Source organism: Corvus hawaiiensis, chromosome 1 (genome assembly GCF_020740725.1).
Source record: "Corvus hawaiiensis isolate bCorHaw1 chromosome 1, bCorHaw1.pri.cur, whole genome shotgun sequence".
Lineage (NCBI taxonomy): Eukaryota > Metazoa > Chordata > Aves > Passeriformes > Corvidae > Corvus > Corvus hawaiiensis.
In genome coordinates, this window is record NC_063213.1 from 40,957,166 (window position 1) to 40,982,817 (window position 25,652).

At 40.4% G+C, this 25,652-nt stretch overlaps 1 protein-coding gene across 10 annotated transcripts in view; it reads right to left on the reverse strand.

Annotated features, from left to right (window-relative positions):
• The window catches only part of RARB (retinoic acid receptor beta), a 324,309-nt gene that overhangs the window by 42,486 nt on the left and 256,171 nt on the right, over positions 1-25,652 (reverse strand). For 9 of the 10 annotated variants that reach the window (XM_048301822.1, XM_048301837.1, XM_048301814.1 and 6 more), the window contains one exon: positions 4,240-4,381. In XM_048301822.1, coding sequence (XP_048157779.1) covers positions 4,240-4,381 — 142 coding nt within the window. Of the gene's footprint in view, positions 1-4,239; positions 4,382-21,285; positions 21,309-25,652 lie in introns of those variants that run through there. The other variant, XM_048301885.1, reaches the window with a different exon arrangement.

Below are 25,652 nucleotides of genomic sequence, written 5' to 3' on the forward strand. Positions count from 1 at the left end.
AAATGCAGCTACGCAGACTAGCCCTCCACTTAGCCACTCCTTGCAGATAGAATCATGCTTCATTAAGGAGTCTGAAAAAAATTAAAGAGAAATAATAAATACAAACATGACAGTTCCTCAAGTTGATATTTCCTGCTTGCCAATTTCAACCAGAATGAAAATAAGTAAATCCATTCATTCTATTGTTCAGTAGCAGAGTGTAATCATATGTTCCAAGAAGCATGAACATTTAAATATTATAAGACTCAACTCTGTGACAAAGAGAAACAGACATTACTGTGTGAGTTAAAAAAAACCCCCAACAAATACAGAGCACAGAAATCAGATTCTCTCCTCTTCATGATAATTTCCCTGCATTCCCTCCCTTCCTTCTTCCCTCCCTCCTGAGAGGTTGGTTAATTGTAAGCAGATTTACAAATCTGAACATTGCTTCAGTGCACTGAAGTAATCTGGAACAAATCTGTGCATTTATAAACATAGTTTTGCTCTATTAGAGCTCACTGCAGACGAGGTTTATGCCAGTATAAAGAGAGCTCCTCGGCATCACACCCTGGTATGTGGGCTGGGTTGTGTCTGAGGGGACCCCAAAGACCATTAAGTACAGTGACAGTCCCTGCAGCCTGCACAGTTTATGAAAAAGGATGGAAATTGAAGAGCTGCTGGGCTAAGCTGGGCAGTTGTGGCAGAAGAGAGCTCCATTTTCTTCCCCCTTACATCTTACAAAAAATCCAGTCTAGGTTCTCTTTATGAGCAGGCTTCACCTTTCAAAGTGACCGTTGCAGCATCCTGCTTGAAAGAGTCCATTCTTGTCCAAGAGTTTTGCCCAGCTTCCTGCGTGCTCCCTTAATTGCAGGAGGCAGTGCAGTACGTATGACCCCTCACCAGCTCCAGAGCACCGAGGCCCCACAGCCAGGCAACAGCGAGCTGCTTGGTGACACCTGGGGTCACGCTGAGGATGGGGCTTCAACAGCAGCGCAGAGATCACGTAATAGAAGGGCAAAGGTTAGTTTCCTAAGGCTCTCCATCACATAATAAGCCACTGTTAGCCTTAGTAGCCTTCTCACTTCAGCAGCAGCAGCAAAAAGAATCATGTGTAATCACCGTTTGTCTCTACATGGTAATTAAAAAAACCAAACAGACCGGGAGGCTACGAAGGACAGAAGTCGTTTGGAGTGGGGTCCAGAGCCTCAGCTGCACCTACAGTCCCCTAAGAGCCCTACATGAGCTGAGGTGGGATGGTCATACAACAATCCCCAAACCTGATGCAGTGCTGGTGGAGGGACTGGCTCCAGGCCCTGAACTGGGAGCTGCAGCTCAGGTTTCAGGGACAGAGCTCTGGAGTTTCGGAAGGAAGGGTATCTGATTAAAGACAGCAGGGCTTTATTTCAAGCTGTGTTTTGTCCTGCTGTAGGATGATAAGGCAGTCATCACTAAGTCCCCTCACACTCTTTGTCTTGCCTATCTGGAGCACAAACTTTTTGCAACGGGGACTACACAATGAAAGACGGTCCCTACACTAGTGGGATCCAGTTTCAGCGGGTCTTGCAGATATTATCACAAGGCAAATAGCTCCACTCCTGCCCTGGAGGTAGTGTAGTTATTGACCTCTCTTGATCAGATCAGGGGAGTAAAATGGGGTCGAAGATAGCCTTTTTCCCCCTACATGAACAAAACAACCTATAAAGAAATGCAAATTCAGTGCATTCCTTCATCATCTCACTTCATTCTCTGAAACAAGATAAAAGCATACAAGAAATGTTCAGTATCTCTTCTCTTTCAAACACTGCACCCCCATTCTCAAACCCCTACTTATCACACTGGCTATGCACCCAGTTCCCATCTCTCCTCTGATGTTTGTGAGGAATGCTCATTAAGCTCAGAGGGAGCCACATATGCAGGTACTTTTGCATGCCCTTTAAAGGCAGAACAAATAAACACAGGACTGTAGCTTTTAAGCACAGATTACTCTGTATACTGAAAATCAGCATCTACTCCTCCTTAGCTCCTGGGAACAGACCTTGAGGTTCCTATCTGCAGGTGCCACCACGATTACTTTCCCCACTTGGGACTGGTTTGAGCATTGTAGGCTTGTTTCCCTGTGAGATTTCTCTGATACTTTTTTCTGTCCTTTGTTCATGGCTTTCATGTTACAAGGTAATAGAACTGTAAGAAGACAAAAAAATAAAATGTGAATAATGCACTGGGGTAAAAAGAAAAACCTCCATCTGGTAAGAAAAAGCCGAATGACAGATGTGCCTTTGTTTACATAAACTTCTAAAGAAATTGAGTTGAAACCTAGAGATACGTATGAAAGAAGGTCCGATAAGAAAATAGTTTCTCAAATCTCTTAAGAGATGAAAAGCTCTTGTTTAAGAAGGGATAACACAGAATCACTTCAGACTTAGTTCTTAAACCCAGAAGACAAGACACACTGCATTCAAACTGATGACATTTAAAATAATTTCTCTGTTCCTTTGCAAATGCCTTCTACAGAAATGCAGCCAGAGGACATCCCTCACTTCTCTCCAGGATCCTCTATTCCCCCTCCAACCTGTTATCCCCTTTTTGGTGCCTGTAGAATTTTGAGATAAAGGCAACTGCCAAAGGGCAATTTCACTCAGTTCACCTCAGGGAACAGGCAGAGCAAAACCTTAATTCCTGCTGGCAAAGCTCCAGTTACCCTATGTGAGAAAACAATCCATCACCTAAAAGGCAGTAAGCTTTTATAGTTTATCCAAAATAACTTTGGTTAACATGTTAGAAATACTGCTGGTACTTCCAAAACCTACTCTGATGTAACGTTACAGCATTTAATAAGATTACTATTTCACGTCAGCAATAAAGTTCTTAGGAACTCAAGACCAACAAGCCCTCAGGTGAGAAAAGTGCTCTTTTTTCTCTTCCAAATTGCATCATACTGTTTTTATCAAAGAAAAAAAAAGCTTCATGCGCACAGGTAGATATGCAGTGAAACAGCTATCAATAAAATCCTCCTCATTCAATCTCACATCTTCGCATTTAGCCCACCTTCTCCTTTACTTCCATCATGGTCTCCACTCCAGCAGATGTATATCTAAGTATAGATAAGTGCACTTCAGGCACACAAGAAAACTAGAAAACCCAACAAGGACAGTGAAATAACAGAAATCCTAAGACCTCCTCCCCCAGTAGCCTGAAATTTTCCAATAACCACAACTTCACATTTCCATGAAAAGGAGCTGGAAACACAGCACAATGGTCCTAAGGATGGATCTGGTTCTTTCTTCACCTCTCAACACTCTTTCTCTGAGAGGAAAGAGAGGGTGGGAGACAAAATTAGGATGCAATGAGGAGGGACAAATATGACTTTAGGACCTCTTTAGCTCCTGACCAAGTACAGAGAAGGGAACTACTGGGATGTCCCACATAGTTCAGGGATGTAAAATGCTGAAGATGAAAACCAGTTTAAATCACAGTTCAGACATAAATGCTTCAGCATTGTAAATTTTTCTTTTCCTGTGATCTTAAAATCTCTCCAAGAAACTCCTGTGGGTGAATTAAAGTTAAGAACTGGTGTTGGGCAATATTCCCTCTTCTCTTATGCACACACTGCAAATTTCTGTAGTGTTTATTACTTGAATTGACCTACTGACACCAGGAACATTGCTGATAGAAGTAAAACCCCTCAACAATCGAACAGATCACTATGCCAAGGACTTTTCTGCTACTGCAATCAATCCAATCAAAAAAGAGAAAGTTTTAGAAGCATTACCCCATGGGATTTGAGAAAGGCTTTTTAAGCTATATTTTCAGGCTTGATGGGGATATCAATAAACTGGAAAAAAAGAGAATATCACATATTTCTACATAAGTATTTTTAAATGTTAACTTAAAGGGCAAACCAGAAATTTCTAGAAAAGAAGGGAGATGAAAATCCTTTGGGGTTTTGGTGTGCTTGGCAGCACTTTTGCAGTCAGGTTTACTGGCTTTGCAGGTTTAGAGAATAGCATCTGGCAGCTCATTTCACCTTTCAGAGAGGGTCCAGGCAGTAAGAACACACAGCTTTTAGGTTGCAGAGTTAAGGACTCAGAAGTCTGCAAATTACAGGTCTAAAGTGGTGTACCAAATTCATACTCCTTTCCGTCCATATGAATGCAGATACTGGCTTCAATCACATAATTGCATAAGAATTTTTTCCCTGAGGATTGCCACATATATGGAGGATATGACAAACAATAAATTGTTTCTGAGACAACTTACATTCTTTGGACATTCCCACTTCAAAGCACTTCTGTAGTCTGCAGTACTGGCAGCGATTTCTGGTAACTTTATTGATAACACAGTTTTTATCTCTGTGACATGTGTAAACCATGTTCTTCTGGATACTCCTGCGGAAAAAGCCCTGTAATCAAGAAAAAAAGAAATCAAGTAAGCTTCTGAGCTTTCCATAAACCTTAGAGACAGGCACAAATGTTGCTTTAAAATAACAAAATAAATTCAAAGTTATGGCTGGAGTATGGCATCCTTAAGGACTCAATCTTACTATAATTTAGTGCTGTTTCTTGCAACATAAGACTCATCTCTTAAATAAAAAATAATTATCTAATGCAACCTAAGGCCAAAATAAACAAAGTTAGAACTAGTAAGAGCATTCAGGAAATTAAGTCCTAGATTTTACAAAATGCTCAAATAAAAATGGTTTGAGCTTATGAATGTAAGTAATGAGTTGGGTAAACAACAGCCTTCCTAACAGATCCACTTGGAAGTCAGACACTCATCCAATAACAAACAGACTCTCTCAGCCTGAAGGTCTCATCTATTTTTGTTACTGTAGAGATTCTCTAGCTCGAAGGCTGCACCTCAAAAGAAAAATAATTTGAAACCCAGGTCTCGTAACTGCTGAAATTCCTACAGCAATTAATGAGGCTTCTGCAGGTGGAAGAGTTCCAGTATCAGGTTATTGAGTTGTGAACTTGTAGAAGTTGCCAATCACAGCACTTTTTTTCTTACTCAGATACAGCTGTGAAAATAATCAACTAATTACAATGATCTTGAACAGAAATTAAAGAAACCTAGAGGTCTGGTTTGTACTTAAGGAACACCATTTGACTGAACTCCTCCTTTAACAAGTAAAAAAGAGAAAAATAGCCATAAATGGTAAGGTTAGGTGGCACAGAAAAAGGCAAAACCCAATTTAATTTCTTTATCTGCACTAAACCCCAAGCTTTAGATAATATCATGTAATAATGAAGAAAAAAAAGAGGATTACTTTAAGCATTTTAGAGCTCAACCCACAGATATTCAGCTAAAGTATTTCTGCAACAGACATTTGGAAATTTGACAGCACTATTTAACCTTCTCACTCAGATTTTGAAAATTGTTTCAGCAAGCACTAGGGTCAAATTTCAGTCAACATCACAGCATTATGGAAGAATAGTTAGCAATTTCATACTTGTTGGAGGGCTTCAGAGGTTAAAACTCTTCAACCAGCCACATGTTTACACCCTACAGGGAAGCTGTAAACTTGATGCCGCAGATGATAGCTCTGTGCCCACAATGTATTTGTCTAAAGATGCAATCATGGAAAGCTGTAAAATTGGCTCTTCTCAAAGTGCTCACTGAGATACGTGAGCAGTTCAAAAGACAAAACTCCTGTCGTTCAGAGCTAACTGGGAGACTTTCTGGCTATATGATCAGGGAGTGGTAGGGCAGGAAGTAAGGGCTGGTCATAAATTCCTTGCACAACCAACGTGCTATAGATGCTAATGTTATGAAAATACCTCAGATTCACTCAGAACTGAAAAATGCCTCCTTAATCACGTAACCCCTGGCAAAAGTTTTCTGCAGCTCTTGCACAGACAAGCCTCATCCTGAGGTTAGCTCCGATTTAGGAGATATTTAATACTACCATCAAAGAGGAAAATAAAAACTCTCCACATCTTTTCCTTAAGCTACTGGACACAGAAGAAGAATTTAAAGGTATTTGTTTGGATAATTAAAACCTTTCAAGTTATCAATAAACACTGCTATTTTATATTCTACACTTCTGATCATTAACACTGTTTGAAATGGCAAGTATGGCAAGCATATGTACATTTGTTTACTTGCCAAAAAGAAAATTTATGGTAATATTCACTCCTTTCTTGCTTTGATATTCCCCTAACTGTGATGCCTGGCTCTGGGGTAATTGCTGATGTGGCTAACAACAACAGTGAGGCATCTACGGCATCTATTTTGGTTTAATTCAACAGGCAGAAAGTGTGAGCTGTGCTGGTTCAAGAGTCTCTCTACAGCTTATTTGGTCATCACTTTCTAGCTGGAAAGATGCAGGAAAAGCCAAGACTGGTAATTTCTATGGCAGCCTAATCCAGTGCTGCTGCAGGTGATTTAACACCCACAGCCACCGATGCCATTACTCTCCTACCACCAGCCTGACAGGGCAAGAAACAAAATGGCCCAAATGAACAAGTCACCCGATACTGGAAAAGAAGAAACAGCCTTCTCCAAATATATCTGTACTTTACCAAAATATAACCAGTAGCTAATGGCACCTACTGATTAATGGGTTGTTCTGACATATAGCTGCAGGGTGTGCATCCTTATAAGCCAGGGTTTAATTACAGCCCATCAGGAAGAAAAGCAGAGGAGGCTGCCTCAGTCCCTACTAGACAAAGTTGACCACACAACCCAACTGAAAAACGTGATCCATCTGCCGACAGCAAGTATAAAGCATTCATGAACTCATTACTAATAAAAAAGGCTTAAGAAGAACAACTTTGGAAAAAGCAGATCTCCTGGTTGAAATGAAGACAGTTTCCTCATCAGCCTAATCTCCCCAGGCAATCTCCTCCACAGAGTGAAAGATAAAGAGGAGGATACTAATTGTGGAAGCTTTGACTGCTGTTTTACAAATTACTTTTTAACACCTGTATTTGATTTTCTTCCTGGAGTTACTCATGGAACATAAGTAAAAATGAACTTGTTTACATAAAATATTCAGGTGAAAAAAAGGTGTAATGTGGTCTTGGTCAAAACTAAGGACATGGTTCTCAACAGTGTATTAGTGCCCACTCAGAAGTATCCTTCCCCAAGACAGCACTGGGATACTACTCCTTGTAAGATTTGTGGCAAACTCATTTTAAAAGCTCAGTGACACGTCATCAAAAAGATTCGATTTTTAAATTTTTCTCTGGACAGGCACTAAGGTTATAACTATCTTTGCACACAAACCCCAAGCCAAAGCCACCCTAGGGGGAGGGACAGGAGTCCAGGCACTGGTGGGTGAGGAGCATTAATTGCTGGGTGCTGGGGCTCACTTTCCCCACCTGCCTCCAGATGCCTGGTGCTGGGCAGCCACAAGTTATGGCTGGCACTGCAAGCAGGGTCATGCTTAGAAACATTTCCTGAATCTGGGCTGAAAAAACAGAGTGTCCTGTCTTTCCCTCTGCAGGGGTTTGGACCCCAACTGCAGCTCTGCAGCGAAAGAAAACCATGAAGGACACAAGGATGGCGGGGCAGGTGCTTGCTGCCCAGTTAAACAGAATGCATTTAAACCCTTTCAAGGCCGGGTTCCAAATAGCACAGGTATAATAACATTGACCTTCTCACTAAAAATACTGAAGTTAGAACCAACCCTAAGTTTTCCTCCAAGTGCTTTTTGTCAAATGACTCCCATCTGATCTCACAACCCCAACAGTTTATTCATAAACCAAGAAAATCCAAATGTGACCTGACCTTAAAAAGTTGTCAGCAACTTCAGAGACTGAAAACCACCACTGCTTATAAATTAATCAACTTCTAGCGCCTATTGGCTGTTGGAAAACAATATACTACCTACTATAATGCAGTCACATCAAAATGAATCTGCTTGGCTGAATATTTACATGAGCTATTTTTTATGCAAATATTTTAGCATCCCGTCCAAATTAACACCCTGTGATGGGAGATGAGACACTCCAGTGCCAAAATCAATCACAAATTATTCTTTCTTTGTAATTTAAAATGCCTTATGAATATAAAAAAAATCCCATTCTGTGAGACATAAAGCATTACTGTCATACATAATTGTTTTTGATAGCACCTACAAAGTACCTGAATTTAAAGTGGAGGAAGCTACTGAAGGTGTATCAGGAACAGTGATTTACTCCGATATTCCTTTTATCCTCAACTTTTGAAAGGAACATGGATCTCATGTTTTTATTTTAGAGAAGACAAAGCTTTGTGGAAATCACACTTTTGAATTAATTCTGTTTTTCTGAGCTGCTTTTATCAGCATCCTTTACACAGAACATTTTGGACAAACATTTCAATTTTTAATCTCATCTTTTCTGTGTATCACACCATGCTCCTCCCAGGCCCACCAATCTTGTTATCTTAATGGATGACAGATAGAGTATCACTCTGACCATGCCACATTAGGCATGCTCATTTACCGAGTGCAAGGAAAAAATGCTGAGTATAAATTATTCAGAAATCTATTGTATCAGCATGTGTTCCCTGAGCATCCACCAGTGGCAAAGCAGACAGATTATTTTTCACTTTTAATTGTGTTGATATCTTATCTGCCGCACTGAAAGCAGAGAGTGATATGTGAAACCATACGTATCAGGCAGCAAACAAACCTGGCTTCCTAGGTCTATTGCATAGAAGTAAATAATCTATTTAGTCAATCCAACCTCAACACGATGCCGAAGAATACACCTCATCCCATTCACCACTTACTGTTGTAGCAGTTGCCTGTGAATGAGTCAAACTTTGAGAGCTCAGTACAGAACAGAGTGCCCACAGAGAACATTAACTATTTCAGTAATATTTTGAATCCCATTATGCCACTGGCTATCTGAATACAAATGACTGCATTAAGGATGAGCCCTCAAGAAAAGGTTAAGTGTTTAAACTTACTATGTCTTACGGATTTGTTAGCATGAACTGCTACTCTTACACATTTGATAGGGAATCTGTACAACTCCCTCTCCTTCACTGTCCAGTTGATTTTGGCAAGGCAAATGATTTAGAGCTCAAGTTATGCACATGCATGAAGAGATGGATCATTTGATCTCAACAATGTCTTAAAAATATTTTGCCAGTACAGGGCATGCCAAGTCTTATTTGCAGGCATAGTGGGCTTACAAGCTGAAAACTTGCACTGCAAGCCAGGGACAGGGTAATCAGCAGAGAAGGGCTATTGCAAGCTCAATCTGTTTGAACAGCCTGCTCGGTTCATCTGGTTCAGCTTTGATTACCCCCAAATACAGGCAGCCAGCTATGACTCCTGCAGATTTAGAGGCCATTCTTTGGTAAATTTGCAAAATAAGCTTCTGAGTGAAGCATACTGCTACTTTATCGTAAAAGAAACAAAGGAGTAGGAAGGACTTTTCTACGGCACAGTTTATCAGTCATTTATAAACTCAGACTGAGCTCTCAGAGGAAAGATAAATACCTGTAATAACTGAAAAGAAAATCCAACCCACCACACACCTGAAACCTCTGCCCTTAGCTTTATTCCGAAATAGGGCTGGGCAAATATGTGCACTTTTTACGAAAGAAATGTTTGTGATGCATGGCCTCTTTTCAATCACTCTATTTTAATCATTTAAGTTACCCTCTATCCTTGTTAACCCTGTAAAATGTATTTAGAGAAGGTAAAGCCCCATTCCTGCTCTCTCTGGAGCATCAACAGACGTTTAAGGTACATCTCAGTGACAGCATCTGCACAAAACTGCTTTGTTCTTTGACCAGGGAATTGCCCAGGTACCTACATGAACTAAATGTAGTTTGCAGTATTTTTATTAACTAGTGGCAGCAGTCATGGAACAAAAAATCCCTTCCTCACCAAATCCTGGTATCTGATCAGCAATCAAGCTAGGGCAAAGACACACAATTTTTAGTTGTTAACCAGGAATATTTGCTCTGGGAGGCCTTGGTAACATGCAAACCCACAACTGGAGTTGCATAGAAAAGCTTATAAAAGACTTATAACCCAGCATATGCTGTTCAGTGATACCATATAGACAAAACACACTGCAAAATGGCTGCAGCCAGAACAGGAGACCCCACAAGTAATGAAAGCTACCAAAACAGCTATCTAAAAGGAAGCTCAACTGAGCTTATTCCCAGTTGCACAGCACTTTTCCAGGATGTCTGCGCTGTCTATCACACTTTGGAAGTCACGGCTTGCAGAATAAACAAATTAATTATCTGACATTGTGGCTGGAAACCACCGCTGGCACAAAATGGAAGCAGCTACAACAATAAGTAAAGGAAGGCTTGCTGCCAGAAAGCAGGGAAATTGTGCTGCTGATGTACGTCAGGGCAGGACAGGCAGAACTTGGCAAAAACAAATGAAAAAATCCTGTTAAATGCCAGTAGCTGGTAGAGAGCACCTAGAGATGCCAGCCAGCCAGTGGTGGAGGAGCTCAGCATCAGCCCGCCCTGGGAAGGGCTCTGGCTTTGTTTGTCATTGCTGGTATTTCCGGCTTGCCCTCCACAGTTCTGCTTGTCTAGCCATTTACTCTGTAGATGAAGAGCAGCCCTAAGATTCCACACCCAAAGAAACCTAAATTTTCTCTGGAAACCAGTGTGGCAGTGATTTTCATTCTTTTTAATTGACAGAACTCAAAACAATAAAAATAAGCAGCTGTCATCCCACATCTTGCATATGGAAATACAGACCTGTGCATCTAAGAGCAACCCACTCTGGGGAAAAAAAGGTCTATTATCTTTTCATCGTTGTAGCACAAATGGAAAAGTTTGAAATATCTCAGGATTTTCTCATTTCTTAAAAAGAGAAAAGGGCCCAAAGGACATGGACGAGCAGATGAGGAACATGTCACTCCTCTCTAAGCTACCAGAGTGGGGATACTCATCTGCAACTACAAAAAAGTTGCCAGCAAAGACAGAGCAGGCCATGTTTGATAAATCCTAATAGTTTCTAAGGTGAAAAAGGTCTTATGGGCTTCACAGGGAAAAAAAAAAAAAGAAAGAAAATTCTGATGACAGAGCTTGAAGAAAATTGTTCATGGGGCTAGTAATGCCAATTAGCCATCGGCCACTGGTGAGGCTGGAAAGAAACACCATTTTTTATTGTGCCCCATGACAAAGCATTTTCTGATTCCACAAACCTTGGTTTAATGTTAAAAACATGCCACAAACCATCAAAACATTGACTACTTTTTTTTTTTCTGGGGAGTTTGAAACACTTCTGCTGGCCAGCTGGCAGAGAGGCAGCTACCAACAAAACAGGGGAGATGTGTTCCATCAGCTGCAGATCTGCAACAACCGGATTCTTCCAGCGAGGGTACCACGGCATCCTTAAGACTACGCACGTATTTTTCCACAATTTCGATTTTTACTGAACTCCTGACCTTTTTAGCAAACATGTCAAAGTCTCCAGACAGAACAGTCATCACCTTGAAACAATATGTGAGGGGAAAGAACGGCTGAGATTTTCTGCTTCTCCACTTCAGTGATTTAAACGGAGAGGAAGGCGCTGGTATGCGCTTCCATCTGCTTTTTTCAAATTAAGAAAAAAAAGGAGATGGAATGTATATAATTAAAAAGTTACAGTTAACTTCCTTTCAGTCATGTCTGTAGGATGATTTTTGGCCTGCTATGAAACTCCAGATGGGAAGAGTAATGAATATAATTTAATACAAATAACAGGAGATCAAAGAAGTGCTTTTCTGAGTTATTTCCCACAGTTTAATGGAGAACTCAGGAATGAATTATCGCATTTTGCTGTTGTTTTATATTTTTGTTTATGCAAATCAATTCCCTTTAACCTAATTTGTGAAGGATCAGACCTATAACCCAATAAAACCGCAAAATGTCACTAGGATGGTTGTACAACTGGCTAGCACTTATCCAAAAGGCTGTATGTTGCTAACTGCTCATCGTTTTTTTCCTCTCTTCCCCTCCAGTGCCTCAGGATTTATACCACCAATTAAGACAATAATGAGTGCCCCAGGTTGACCTCCCAGGAGCAAGAATTAATTAAGCGCAGTATTTCTTCGTAAAGAATGACACTTTTCCAAACCATTTATGTAGCTGCCCTCCTGCATGGAAGCACTGTATCACAGAAGACTTTTCAAATTGTTATCCCTCAATCGTCTGACTGATTCTGGTTTACGCTCATAATTCGTGTCTTTGTTTTTATCCACTGGGTTTTCAGATGGCTGGACCAGGGGGACCATCTTCTTTGGACAATGTCACAATTTTACTAGGATGCACATGGGGAGTTTTTTTTGCACAGAGCTACAATGGAAAGACACTGAACAACAGCTACTCTAACAAAGTAGTGGACCTCCTAGTAAAAACAAACAAAAAATCTCCACCAAGCTATGCTCATGCAGTGACATGCAGGTTCCTGCAGCAGGCAGGACAAGGAAAAGACTCATGTTAGCTACGGAATTACCATGCTGCAATTACTTGTACAAGTCTCTCAAATTAACCTCTCCATTTAGCTGCTTGGCAGAGATGGAAACGTGAAGAGGAAAGGGCAAGCTCAAACACAAACCTACATGGGAGAAAGAAGGGGTGTGCGTGCTCCAAGGAAATTCCCCGCACAGGCAGGCTTTGTGTCCTCCTTCTTTTCCCCTCCCAGCCTTCCCCACAAAGGCTTGCAGAGTTCCCGCATATATTTGGCAGCAGAGTTATTTATCAGAAGAGGCACAGGGATTTTATTTAATTGTCAGCCAATACAAAAATCCCTGCATTTCTGCACCATCTGAAATTTATAGCGGCGCTAGTTTCTTTCCCGCTATCAGCAACCGAATGTTTACAGCTCAGCTGAAACAATAATGCAAACTATGCCACAAATATTTATATATGCCTGCAAGCTGGCTGAGGTGCAATTCCCCTCGCGCTAGCAGAGAGATCTGCACAGTTTGCATGCACAGCCAGCTGTTCCCTGCTCTCGCCCCAGCTGACCTGGAGCCAATGCAGCAGCCCAGCCTGAGCCTGGCTGGCTGGGTGGGTGCCTGTGGGTGCTGGCAAAGAGCTGGCTTTGGCCATGCCACAGCATGGCCCCTGCTTGCCTTCAACATCCAGCATGCTTCTATTCTCTTTGACCTGGGAGGAGTTTTAAAACGTGCCCGATCCGCAGCAAAGAAGTTTCTGATGAGGTATGAAGTGACATGTGAAAACAATGCAGAAAGAAACCTAAAAATACTCAGAAGAAATAACATGGACATAAACATGCCAAAATAAACCAGATGTCTTGAGCATTATGCTTCCTGGTACAGTTTTCAGGCATCTATCTGAGTGACTCATCAACACACATTCATTATCTCCCCATAATTTTTTTTTTGCTCTTAGTTTTGACAGTTGACGTCTAAACAAATATGTTGTACCAGATCTCTTGAAATCTGGCAAGTAATATCTTGTACTTACTACTTTATGATGCACTCATTCCCCTGTGTTCAGCAACAAAGAAACTCTGCTAATATAGAGCTATCCACTAAAATCCTCTAAAGCCTAGAGTTTAGTGAAACTTGGATGCCTGGAGACTAGAAAACAGAGTTCAAGTAAACACCCAGAAATATGCAAGTCTGGCTCTCTAGTACTGGCAGTAGTCAAGGAAAATTACCTTTCCACACTGCAGCTGAAACTCATTACCAAAGGCGACAGCAGAGGGATGAGTTGGAGCTGGACCAACTTGGAAAACCCACCATTTTTAAGAGTGAGATGGTGGCCATATCCCCCTGCCCAGTTTCTGTACACAGTCAAAGCACCCACGGTCAAAACAGTCTGGACAATATGGGAAAGCAGGCTGAGAAAGGTGGATGAAATGCAGTCTTGTGCCAGTACAAGGGATTAGCAACTGCAGAAACAGAGCCAGAGGAATCAACTGACTAGCTCCTCCAAGCAATAAAGACTTTTAGGGTAACACTAATCGGAGAGATGCATCTTGTTGCAAACCCCAACACAAATCATACTGAGATGCTGAAAAAGCATCACAGCTTTCAGGACAAATGCAGGGCTGCATCCACCTTGACCGGTGGATCATTCAGCCAAGCTGTAGGGAAGCAAGGGAGAGTCTCAGACTGGGCAACTTTAACAACGAGAAAACATGACCTTTCAGAGATGAGTGAATGAACTGGAGCTGATTAATCAAACACAGGAAAATCTTAGCAAGATGTTTTCCTGTTTTCTCCCTCCCCTGCCAGACTTCAATCAATGGCCAGATTCAAGCACAGAGCTCATATAATCACAAGATGATCATTCTTTCAGTTTACGAAAATCACATGGACTTAGAGTAAGATGAAAGGTCTTTTTAGTTAGTTCATCCATTTGGTTCCTGGATGCTGTGCTTGCATCTCTCCTGTTCACCTAACACTCCCTTTTCTTTCCTTTAAAAAAAGTATGTAGTTTTCACTTTTGTTTCTGTACATGTAACAGTCTCTGGGCATTACTATCGACAAATGTGGACTGGGCAAGACCATTTGCAGCAGCATCTGAGAAATGCCTTGATCCCCTGATCCAAAAAAAACCCGTAAAAAATGGTAGTTCTTATTCATTTAAAAAATGATGGCTTGCAGAGCTCTCTCTCTTACATGCTCTGCTTAAATATTGCTAAATCTGGAGCACTGCCATTCTTTAGGACCAGCAGAAAGCATGTAAGGATCACGGTGCACACTGAAGCGAGGAACTAATAATTTGCATATATATTTATCACAGGTGCACAGGGCTCCAAGCAAGGCAAGCACTCCAGAGACAAGGAAGACCTCTCCCCTGTTTGGAAGATTCATCTGGAGAGCAGCCAGCCAGGACACTTGCAGGAGGAGTGAACAGTAGCCCATTGGAGTGGTTACGCCACAGCTATAAATCTCTGCTTTCCCTGTTAAGCGCCTGGGAGGAGGGAGAGGGAACCGGCCACAGCTGACAGTAATGGGTCCCATTAAATTGTCGCTTTTAAAGAGACTCTAAAACGAGAACAAACTTGCTTCATAAGCATTTGATCAGTTTCCCTGACACCAGGCAATGGCAGACCCTGCTCACGTGCACTGGCTGGGGGCTGCTGGCTCTCCCCTCCGGCACTGGGTTCTGAATAGCTGGAGTGAAATCACTGACTGCATTTACAGCCAACCAAATCTACATTTTTGGCACTACTTGCAACTGTGTCTCACCTTATAATTTATGTATCCATTATTCTAGACAGGGAATCCAGAAACAATATATTTTTTCCCCTCTAAAGTGTAAGTATTATGATCCAGTTTTTATTTCATAGTAACTTTTCCCACTAAAATATATTAAATGAGAAATTTTAAGCATGGCCACGTGAAATCATAAGGGACTTTATATACAAAAATGTTCTTCTCCTTCTCAGCTGTCTCCTGAATTGAGCTGTGGAAACCGTGGGGGCTCCTGCTCATTATCAAAAGGAAGAACAATTTATGAGTAGGGACTCTGAATATTTGGCAAACCAGCTGCAGCAGCACACCAGTTAAACAGTTTCTATGCCAATATACCAAAAGTACCAATTACAGAATTGGGTGCATGACTTCTTTAAAACTACAAGTTTTCATAACTGGAGTACTGAGATGCACAGGTGTCACACCTAGAGGTGTCCCCTGTATGTGGGAAGTTCCTCTGAAAAAATAAGAATAATATGAAACAGGAAGAAGGACACAACATGTATATAATTTACATTATTCTCAGGAGACAAGGTATCCATATTTCAAGACTACAGCAAAATCTTGATACAAAGAGGGAAAGATAGGCACACAGCTGTAAACTCAACTTTGTCAGTTTCTGCTCTTTTTAATGGGTACTCAAAAGTGAAAGTTTTTTTTTAGTAAGGCATTTGTTTTGTTTTACAGGACAAAGAAAAAGAATGTATATAATAAACAAATTGGATAAAGAATCTCTAAAGCTGACTTCACTGGAAATACTGAATCTCAGAAAATTACATCCAGTTGTCTTTTCTGCTACAGCAACAGACAAAGACCAGCTCCACAAATCTGAACAGCTCTGGGATCCATGGTACAAATTCAATTGCACTCCATTTCCAGAAGAATCTAAAGCAAATACCCCTCTAGGAAATTTTCTCAAAGGAACACTTCATTCAGGATTAGAAAGAACCTCTGTTTCCATTATCAGGTCAATCAGTAAGTGCAGATGGCAATGGAAGGCCACTTTCCAAGGCCAAAGTATTCCTTCAAATTGGGAAGCTGACCATTTACAAACTGGATGATGGTCTACAATAACCAGAAAATATAGATAGGTGTATCTTTCAAAATAAATTCCAAAATTGTAGCAAACAAAGAGCATCTGAATAGCTACTTAATACATAAGTGTGAACAGAATTAGATAATGATTAATTCCATTTTCTACCATTATGAAAGCCCTTAATTTTGGATTTACTTCTCTAAGACGTGCCAATCAGAGAGGCTTTAAGTACTTGCTAAAAAACCTACAATTTGAAAAGATGCCTAAAGTAAGCACAGCAGTGACCTCAACCATCTCTCCAGCACCAAAATCACACTCAGAGAGAACTACTCTTGGCAAACTATTCTACTATTTTTTTCCTCCAGGAAAAACAGTGCACTTTCTTATGGGGTGCAGCAAGCTATCCTAAATCTAAATTCAACAAATCAATTGTATCCCCTTCTCTATCAATTTTTCATTAACCAGACTTTATTTTAATAAAGTTCCAAAGCTAGTTCATTGTAATTTTATACATTTGCAATTGCATAAATGTGGCACAGTATAAAAAAAAAAAAGGAGGCTAGTACTATTATAAGAAAATCTCAGAGTATTTAGTTTCTGAGATGTTTGGTCTGATATTCCTATTTCCTTTACTGGATTACCTCTGCAAACAGTACTTTTAGAGATCATATTATAAAATCTTGTGTTAAATATGGTGGAAAGCCACATTTTTTCCTACATCTGTACAATTTGCAGGGCATGTACAGGACAGCCTGTACTCTACAACTATAATTAAAGGCCACATGTGGTCCTTAAACTAATGGAGAGGTATGAAATAGATTGACAAGATGAGAACAAAATAAAAGGTTTTTCCCTCTTTCTAGTGAAGAAAATTGAAAAAGTAAAACCCATTAGAACCTAGTGACAGGAAAATAAAAACATACTCCACATTCCCTGCATGCAAACCTCTCAGCAGGCAAGTGTGCCAGCCAGAATTGCAGCCCACCTGCTTCTGGCATCTCTAGTCGGTACCTCGCGGCGCGATTTGCATCGATGGCACTTCTACGTGAGCATCTAATTTACTTAATTCTGCTGAAGGTGTTGTAAACCACACACACTTTACTGACCCGGTGTGAGCCCGAGCTCTCTCAGCCATTTGCTAATAAGCCACAACAGCTATGGGCAGGTGAAATCTGGATAGAAATGTGACAAATGCATCTACAAGGACCCTTCATCATCCACCTTGGTGAGAAACCATGATTCAACTCCAATAACAACATGTCAATGCACATATAAATTTGAAGTTTTTTCTTTTTACAGTGTATATTCTGAGGTAGAGAAAGGCATAGACGCTACCAAAAGAGTAAGACTCAACAATTTTAGTTTCTTAATAATAACAGTGAAAAACCTGTAATTATTATGGACTGGTTAGTGTCCAAACACCCTGAAAAGATATGCAAGGTCAACAGGACTAAAGGCTACATTTATATCAGGAAATGCTCTTGGAACAGTCACGGGCACTATGGCTTGCTAGCATATGATGGGACAGTCCACATCTACCTTAGTCAACTCCTTTGGCCTCTGAAACAGGACAGTTGCACCCAAACTGTACACAGGGGATGCCTGCCTGCAGGAGGAACACTACTTGGTACCAGAAACCTTCCAGGTACACAGCACGGCAAAGCTGTGCCCCAAAATGTGGCTGGTCACAACACACCAGAGTTCACAAGTCAGACACTGCTGTTCTTTTTTGAGAAAGCCTTCACTGATGGTATCAGGAATTTTATGAGAGAAGGGAGTGCAAGATTTAAGCCAAACAACTATACATCATTATTTGACAGTTCATGGAAAATAAGAGAGTACTTTCCAGTTCCTGTTTCCACAGGACATTAGCCCTTGTGCTCACAAATAAGTGGAGCAGCAGGGTTAGCACAGTTAGAAAGTTAATTTGGGATAATCTCTGCGCTTTTATTGCACCAGCATGGTTGCCAGAAAAAATTACAGTAATTAGTAAAAGACAACTATTCTCACAGCTTAAGATGAACCCTTGGTCTATGACAAGGCAACAGGCAGGGTAAGAGGAAGAGTAGATGTGGATGTATGTGCTGTACTCTCATAGAGACACTGCTGCTCTTGGTCCATCTCTGCTCCAGCAGCCCAGTGCAGGGGAGCAGCTGAGCTGTAACCCATGACCTGGGTCCAAAGCACTGGAAAGCATACCTAGCACGTAACACAATTTACATTTTTGCTATCTGTCATAGTTAGCAAGCAGTTTTATTTCTGCATTCATGGCATTCACTGTAGGTTACAGACGGGCTCGGTCGGGACCGGGCGTAGACGGACGGTCGGGAGATCTCTATAAGCAGATCTTGGGACACATGGGGTTTATTGCAAAGGGCGTGGGTATAGGGGCACTGCTCAGAGCTGCCAGACTCAGCTCGGAGCAGGCCCAAGAGAGCAAGCGGGTAAGAGAGAGAGAGAGAGAGAGCGCGAGTATGAGAGTGGAATGGAAAGGAATAGAATAGAATAGAATAGAATAGAATAGAATAGAATAGAATAGAATAGAATGGTGAAGTCCTGGTTACAATACAATAAATCATCTTCTGTACTGAATATTCTAATTGTCACTAACCAATCTAATACAAGATACAAATCCTATAGCATTTACATACAGCCTATAAGAGTTCTTATATTACCATAGAGTGTTACATCTTAACTTCTAAAAACTACCCTTTGGACCCCTTCTGCTGAGCTAGTAGGGTCTGCTCTGACCCTTGGACCTGCCTGCAAGCAGAGGGTATTGCTCCATCAAGAGGGGATTACCTTCAGTCGTCCATACCATTGTTTTCCAGTTGTTCAGTAACTAAGACTTGGTATTTCAAAAGTGGCTTTCATTTCGATGTTGCCTGTAGTTTTCATATTCCCAAAATCTTTTGTCAGGCAATCATATTTATAAGGCTTTCCTGTTTCATCTTCCCCAACAATTCACACAACCCAGGGAGTGATTTTAATAAACCTGGTAAGAAAATTTTTTTATTCCTGATCCCATCTATTTCATCACGTTTGCTTGCTCTCAGAGTGCTTCCAATTAATATATACTTCCCCATCTTAAAATTTTTGAAACAAATTCAGGATTTATCAAAAGTTTTATCTCCCAAACAACAACAAAAAAAGAACCAAGAACTTACTGAAACAGGTACCACCTTTTTCACAGGGCATCTGGACTTCTTGGGTTTGTTATTTGAAAAGCTAAAATTTCAACAATGGCATTAAAATAATCAGGTCTCCTCTGAGAGCACGGAATGAATAAAATTTCCAGGTTTTCAGTACTACATTTAAAGCAATTGCAACCCATTTAGTGTCTTTCTGCATATGGCACAGCTTTCTGCAAATGAATGGCTTGGAATGTTGCTATGCTGTGAAGTGCTTACAGTTTAAGATTAGATTATATTAACAGCATGCAGAAATGTATTTCAAAATACATTTTTCACCTTCTAAAAAGTATTGTTGATTTAACTGAAACTAGAAGCAATTTTCCATGATTTGAGGCATTTTTCATAGCTGTGCATGGATGACAGCATGCATCTCTACTGCTGGCACTGTCACTAATACAGCCTAAATGGAGACGAATACAGCTTGATCATTCAAGCTGATCTATATTTTTCTTTGAACCAACAGAAGCTTTTCCAACTGCATTGCTGCAAACAATGTTACTTCTTCCCCTGATACAAATCACACTGTGCACATATTTTCAACATTACATTTCTTACTTTCTGTTTCAATTGTAGGTGATTAAAACATGCAGAGAAAACAAAACCAAATACATGGAATGTTAGTTAGCTAGTTTTATGAAGTGTGCTTTTATTTTTTACTGCTAAGTAGCTGAGAAAATTCTATGTCTGGATCCTTAATTCCCTATAAAGAGGCATAAATATAGGCTTAAATATAATTATATTATAGCTAGAAGCTAACATGTGCAAGAGTCGTGTTATCAAAAAGAACTGCTCCTTAAGATCCCTCCACAATCCCAGAACCGCCTAAGAAAATGCAAATCTGTTTTCACATGATGTAAGAGATATTATTAAAAGGAAAAGGCATCTGTCCCAAAGGACACTGTTCCATAAAGGAAACTTTTTTATAACAATCCATAAAATATTTTAGGTCTCTCAGCAACATTTCTCGCAGACCAAAGCATAGTATCATAGAATCATGATATCATTTAGGGTGGAAATAATATTCTTGCCATCAAACTTCAAACAAATAAATAAAATGAAAGCCAGTTCCTCTCTCTCTCTCTCTCTCTGTAGCATTTTGTAAGCCAGTTGTTGTACCAATGCTGATCAGGGATTCATGGCCTGCAACAGGAAAACCCCAAGCTCCTCAGCTTCCAGAGGGACATAACCACGGGGAACATAATCTCAGAGAACACTAACACAGTTGTGCTTGAGCACCTAACCCAAAGGATCATGGGGACAGGCTGTTCTGGAGGGTGACCCAGAGCAGGTCTGGTCTAGATGCTTTGAATCAGCAATCAGAGGAGCTTCTCTCTCTCTTAACAGACTGCAGAAAGCCCAGCCTTCAAAGTTAGGCAAGTAATTTCGGGCCTCAAGTTAAGCGGTGGGACTGCCTCACACCACATCTGTAAGTGATAAAGTAAAAACTATAACAAAATGACAGCTTTTCTCCTAAGCTTAGCATTGTAAGCTTAACAGCAAATTTGGATAAAGCAAAAACTTTCATTTTCTCTCTTTTCTTTTTTCCCCCCATGTGTATTTTATTTTTTTTGGGGAGTCAGTCCTACAAAATTACAGACCTAAATGTCAAGGTTTATATCAATGCCTGTTTTTCCATACTGCTTCAAGTCTTTGGCATAATAAAAATATATATTTGAGTCAGGAATATGTCAAACAAATAGACATATTATCATAGCTGAAGACCCTTGAATATATATTAAATGTGGCTACCCTTTTAATTTAATGATCCCAGATTAGATGTGAGTCTATATGAAAACTTTGATGGAAGGAAGGCTATCCTTATTTTATGATAAAAGCCAACTTGGAATCACTCAGTATTGAAGCAGATTTATCTACATTTTAGCATCAATAACAGGCAGAGAGGCATCTTCATCATTCAGACAAAACTGCTGGACCGCAAACCTACCCTCTTACATGCTGTGCTGTCTTCTCCCATGAAACTGCTCTAGGCATCTTTGCTGCCCACCAAATTCAAGCCAGTAATCTGGGCAGGACTCTCAGCAGAGGAATGCCGTCTTTTAAATGCCCAGAACAAGAGACAAGGCTTTCAGAGACAGCTGAAGCTGCCAGAACACCAGCTTCTCCTCCTCACCCACACAATGATGGCATTGTGTGGGGAATCCAGCCCACTACTCTCAGCCCCCTTTCTGCAAACCCGGCTACAACAACGACTCAAGTCAGGACCAAAGAGCTGAGCTTTTGGTGACAACCAGCCCTATAACCACTTGCACCAGCTGGATAAATCCAAATTGCTCATTTTCTATGGAATTTGTTTGCGTGCTATCTGGCAACACCCAGAGACTGGGGGAAGAAAAAAAAAAAAAATAGAAAGATCTCAGAACTCTATAACTGAGGTCATGAAGCAACACAAGTAGATTCCAAAACCCACCTCTGAGATGCCACACAGTTTACAAAATGGAAAAGTTGTAAATAAGCTGAATATTGTCAATGTACTGTTTTACACAAAAAAAGATGGACTGTCTCTGGAATTTTTCTTACAAAATACAAGTACACTCTGAAGATCGGTGTGATTTTGGAACTCTAACACATACACAAAGCCAGTGACCAGCTACGAGGCTTTTGTGTTTTGTGTAACACCCAGAAATAAACACAAAGGCACATTTTTGGGGGTTTTTTAACCACTTTGAAACTCTCACTGTGGTTCACAAGTGCCTTGTATGAAATACTCCATCCTCTAAAAACCTTAAATGATTAGTATATCAACACAAGCCACAGAACAGTCTTTCTACTACAGCACAGTACTGAAGACTCTGGTAATGAATAAGACAGCAGGGTCACTGAAGTATTTGGCAAAGGAGGTTAGGAGGTTGTTCCCAGGTACCTGAAAAAATAATAACCAAGGATGACAGTGAGTGGGAAAAGAGGAAGGGAGAACAGGAGAAGGCACCAATCCCATGTGAGAAGACCACAGCAATGGTCTGACAATGAAGCCAGATGAAGCCAGATTCTCAGATTCTGGAGGAAAAATGACAACAGATTGGGTAAAATAGAATACTGCAGATCAGAAATGATGTCATCATGACATGATGTCTGAAAGAACTGAGATTAGAGTTGGTGATGGCACAAAGAGAGCATGGAAAGTTCTGTCTTCATGAAGAACTCTGTGTCCAGGGTAGCAGTGAGGTGAGCAAGACGACACACCAGGGAAATATGGGAGGGGAGAAGTCAGAGATAGGGGTACTTTGGAAATCATCCATGGGTTGGTGGCAGCTGAGGGAAGATAAAATTTATAGCGCAGTGTTTCCCAAATTGAACATCACAAGGTCATAGTCACTATCCACAGCTCTCCAAGGGCTCCTGGCTGGAAGGGTCTCAATTAAAAATATACCTCTTATGAGCAGAATATTGCCATGACATCCTCCATTGGTCTACCATAAAAGAGGTCAGTAAACAACTCTTTTTTAAATAGAAAACCAAACAACTGAACCTTGGGGAATAGCATAGGAAGTGGATAAAGAGCCATTTAAGGAGATATTGAAAAATCAGTAAGTAAAATAGGATGAAAATGTAGAGTTTGGAAAGCCAGGAAAAAGAAAGCCGGAAGAATCAAAGGAGGCCATCGACCCAAAATCTGGAGGAAAGAAAAATGCTCCTTGCATTAGATGAGACTACTAAGGATCACTGTGGCAGCAGCTTCACTGGAGCTCAAAGGAGAAAGGCAAAAGAGAAGCAAAAACAGAGAGAAAACTAGAAAAAAACCAATGGAAAGCCAGCACAGAAAAACAAAAGATCGGGGTCCTAATTAGATAAATGTGATGTGAGCAGAGTTTTCCATTTGTGTTTCCCTTGGGAAACAAGACTGCCAGGAGTTCAAAGTGAAAGGTAAATGAGTCAGAAAGGAAAAAGGGAAAGACTGAAGAAAAGGACCTCAGAACAGAGGAAGGGGCAAATGCAGGAGGAAAAATGAGTGAATTTAAGATTAACATCACAGAATGGAGACTGCAAATTGGGTGAAGAAAGAAGCAGGGAAAATAGAAGTGAAAAAGGAGAAAACTGCAACATGGTCAGATGAAAAAAGAAAGAAAGGGATTGGCTGATGTTTAGTCTAGCTTCTTATGGAATGAGGTTGCCTCTCCCCATCCCAACAGCTTCTGCACATGCTGGTCAGCTTCAGTGACAAATCTTGAAGAAAATAGAGCTCTTTGAAATTGCATGGAAATGTGTCTTCAAGGTAAAGGGGTAATAAATTTGAATTTCCTCACTACACAAAAGGCTGTAACACAAGTTCTTCATTATTATTGTTCCCTTGATTCACCAGAGAATCAGCACGAAACTGCAGCTCCATACCAATCAGAAGCCTTCAATGAAACAAAGGCTCTCTAATAAACTTAGGATAATCAACTGAAAGGCAGAGATCCACAGGAGATAAGGCTTCTTCAAGCAGCAGAGCTCAATTCTCAGTGCTTACTGAAACTTGCAAAGCAACTGGGTATTTTTTTTGTATGAAGAAGGCTGGAGAGAGAAGAGGGGCATGAAGAACTGATATTGAGAACAGAGGCTGAAATTAGACTTGGAAACAGGCAGGAGACTGCATGGATACAAATCAGAAGTTCAAGGTGGCAGTTTTCTTGAAGTACAGGACCAACAGCTGATGGCTGTGAAAGCAAGTGTAAAGATGAAGGAAAAGAAAAATAAACCAAACAGTCAAAAAGGGTAACATTTTTCAGAGAAAGAGTGGAAACTGGCAACACAGGTTTCTGAGGCAGTCTCTGGTGTTGCAGTCTGCTGTCTGCTCTCTGCTGACATCCAGCTCACCACTTCTGTTGACCTGAAATTTCAGACGAATTTCAACAGCAAATGTAATACCTGACAGTCCACCAAAGGGACCAGTGGTTGATTCAGCAGCCACATCATGTTCTTGCCATTTTCTGGCATTCACTAAGAAATTTGATTCAATCCATGGAAGAGATTCCACAAAACCTTAGTCCAACCTGTTGAAGAGCTAGCATCAACAAACCCAAATATTAACAGTCTCAAGCAGCCAAGTTACTGTTTTGGAATCTTGTTATTTCTCATAGACTGACAGGTTTTGTATGTAAATAATCTTTTTTTCTTCTTCTTTTAACAGCAGCTATCGTTAAAGGCTGAATTACCCCGCCTTGCAAATAAGCAAATAAGTGAAGATGATTTTTTTGTTGTTGTTGAGTAATAGCTAACACATTACAAGATGGATTTCCTCATGTATTTTGACAAGTGTGATCTTGCTTTAATTATTTATGAAAATGCTTTGCAATAGGCCAGTGAAGGTCCTACAGTGTATTTTTGCATATTTTTCAAAAATAATGAACTTGTAGGGACACGTGACCTTTCTGCCACAGTCTGCAATTATGTCTGTGCTTAGAGGTAACGTGGGTGAGCAAGTGACACCACCACCATTTGCATGTTAGCATCTGAGTATGATGAGATTTCCTACTTAAGGAAATCAGCTACAGCATATTCTTTCCATAGTTCTTCCTAACAGACATTTAAATTTTGATAGTTTTGTGGCATCTAAAAAAAAAAAAAAAATACAGACAAGACATCCAAGAGAAACCTCAATATCAGAAAGAGGTTCTAAAACTGAGGTGCTGAAGTTACCTTCATTAATTCAGTATCTACAGTTATAAAATAGGGAGGAAATCAGATTTCAATCCTTTAGGTTTTTGTCTAATGACACAAACCCAGGACTATGATATTTTATGTAAGTACAAAAGGCCACTAGCATGAAAGAAGCTGAAGGTTCAAAGGATAAAGTAAAAATGGCCAACTACAGACTATCTGAAAAATATAACATTTCACAAAAATAAACCAGCAAAATGCCTTTTGTTAATTTATTCTCAGAACTTTATTTATATGGATATAGCACCTGTCACATTTTCGGCATGCATTAGTACTGTACTAAACACTACACATCTATTTTAAGCTAAAGGATGAAAATCATAAGTCTTTTCTTCAAATGTTAAGAAAGATCATTGCACTAGGGTATGCTAACAAATTTAATTATGAGAGCATCTGCCTTGTGATACCTTTTCTTTAGCATTTTTCACTCTACTGTCTTCCTTGCATGTATGGAAGTGCACACTGTTCCCTGTGTGCACACCTGCAGTTATTGCCACACAAACATGGTGTAGCTGACATTTCTTCTCTGCTGGGTATCTCCTCTTCAGACATTCTCTACTTTTCAGTGGTGTATTTTATTACTGCATCCTACAGACAGTCATCAATTCATGCTCTGACAATCACAGCACTGGAAGGCAGTTGGCAGATGTGCCA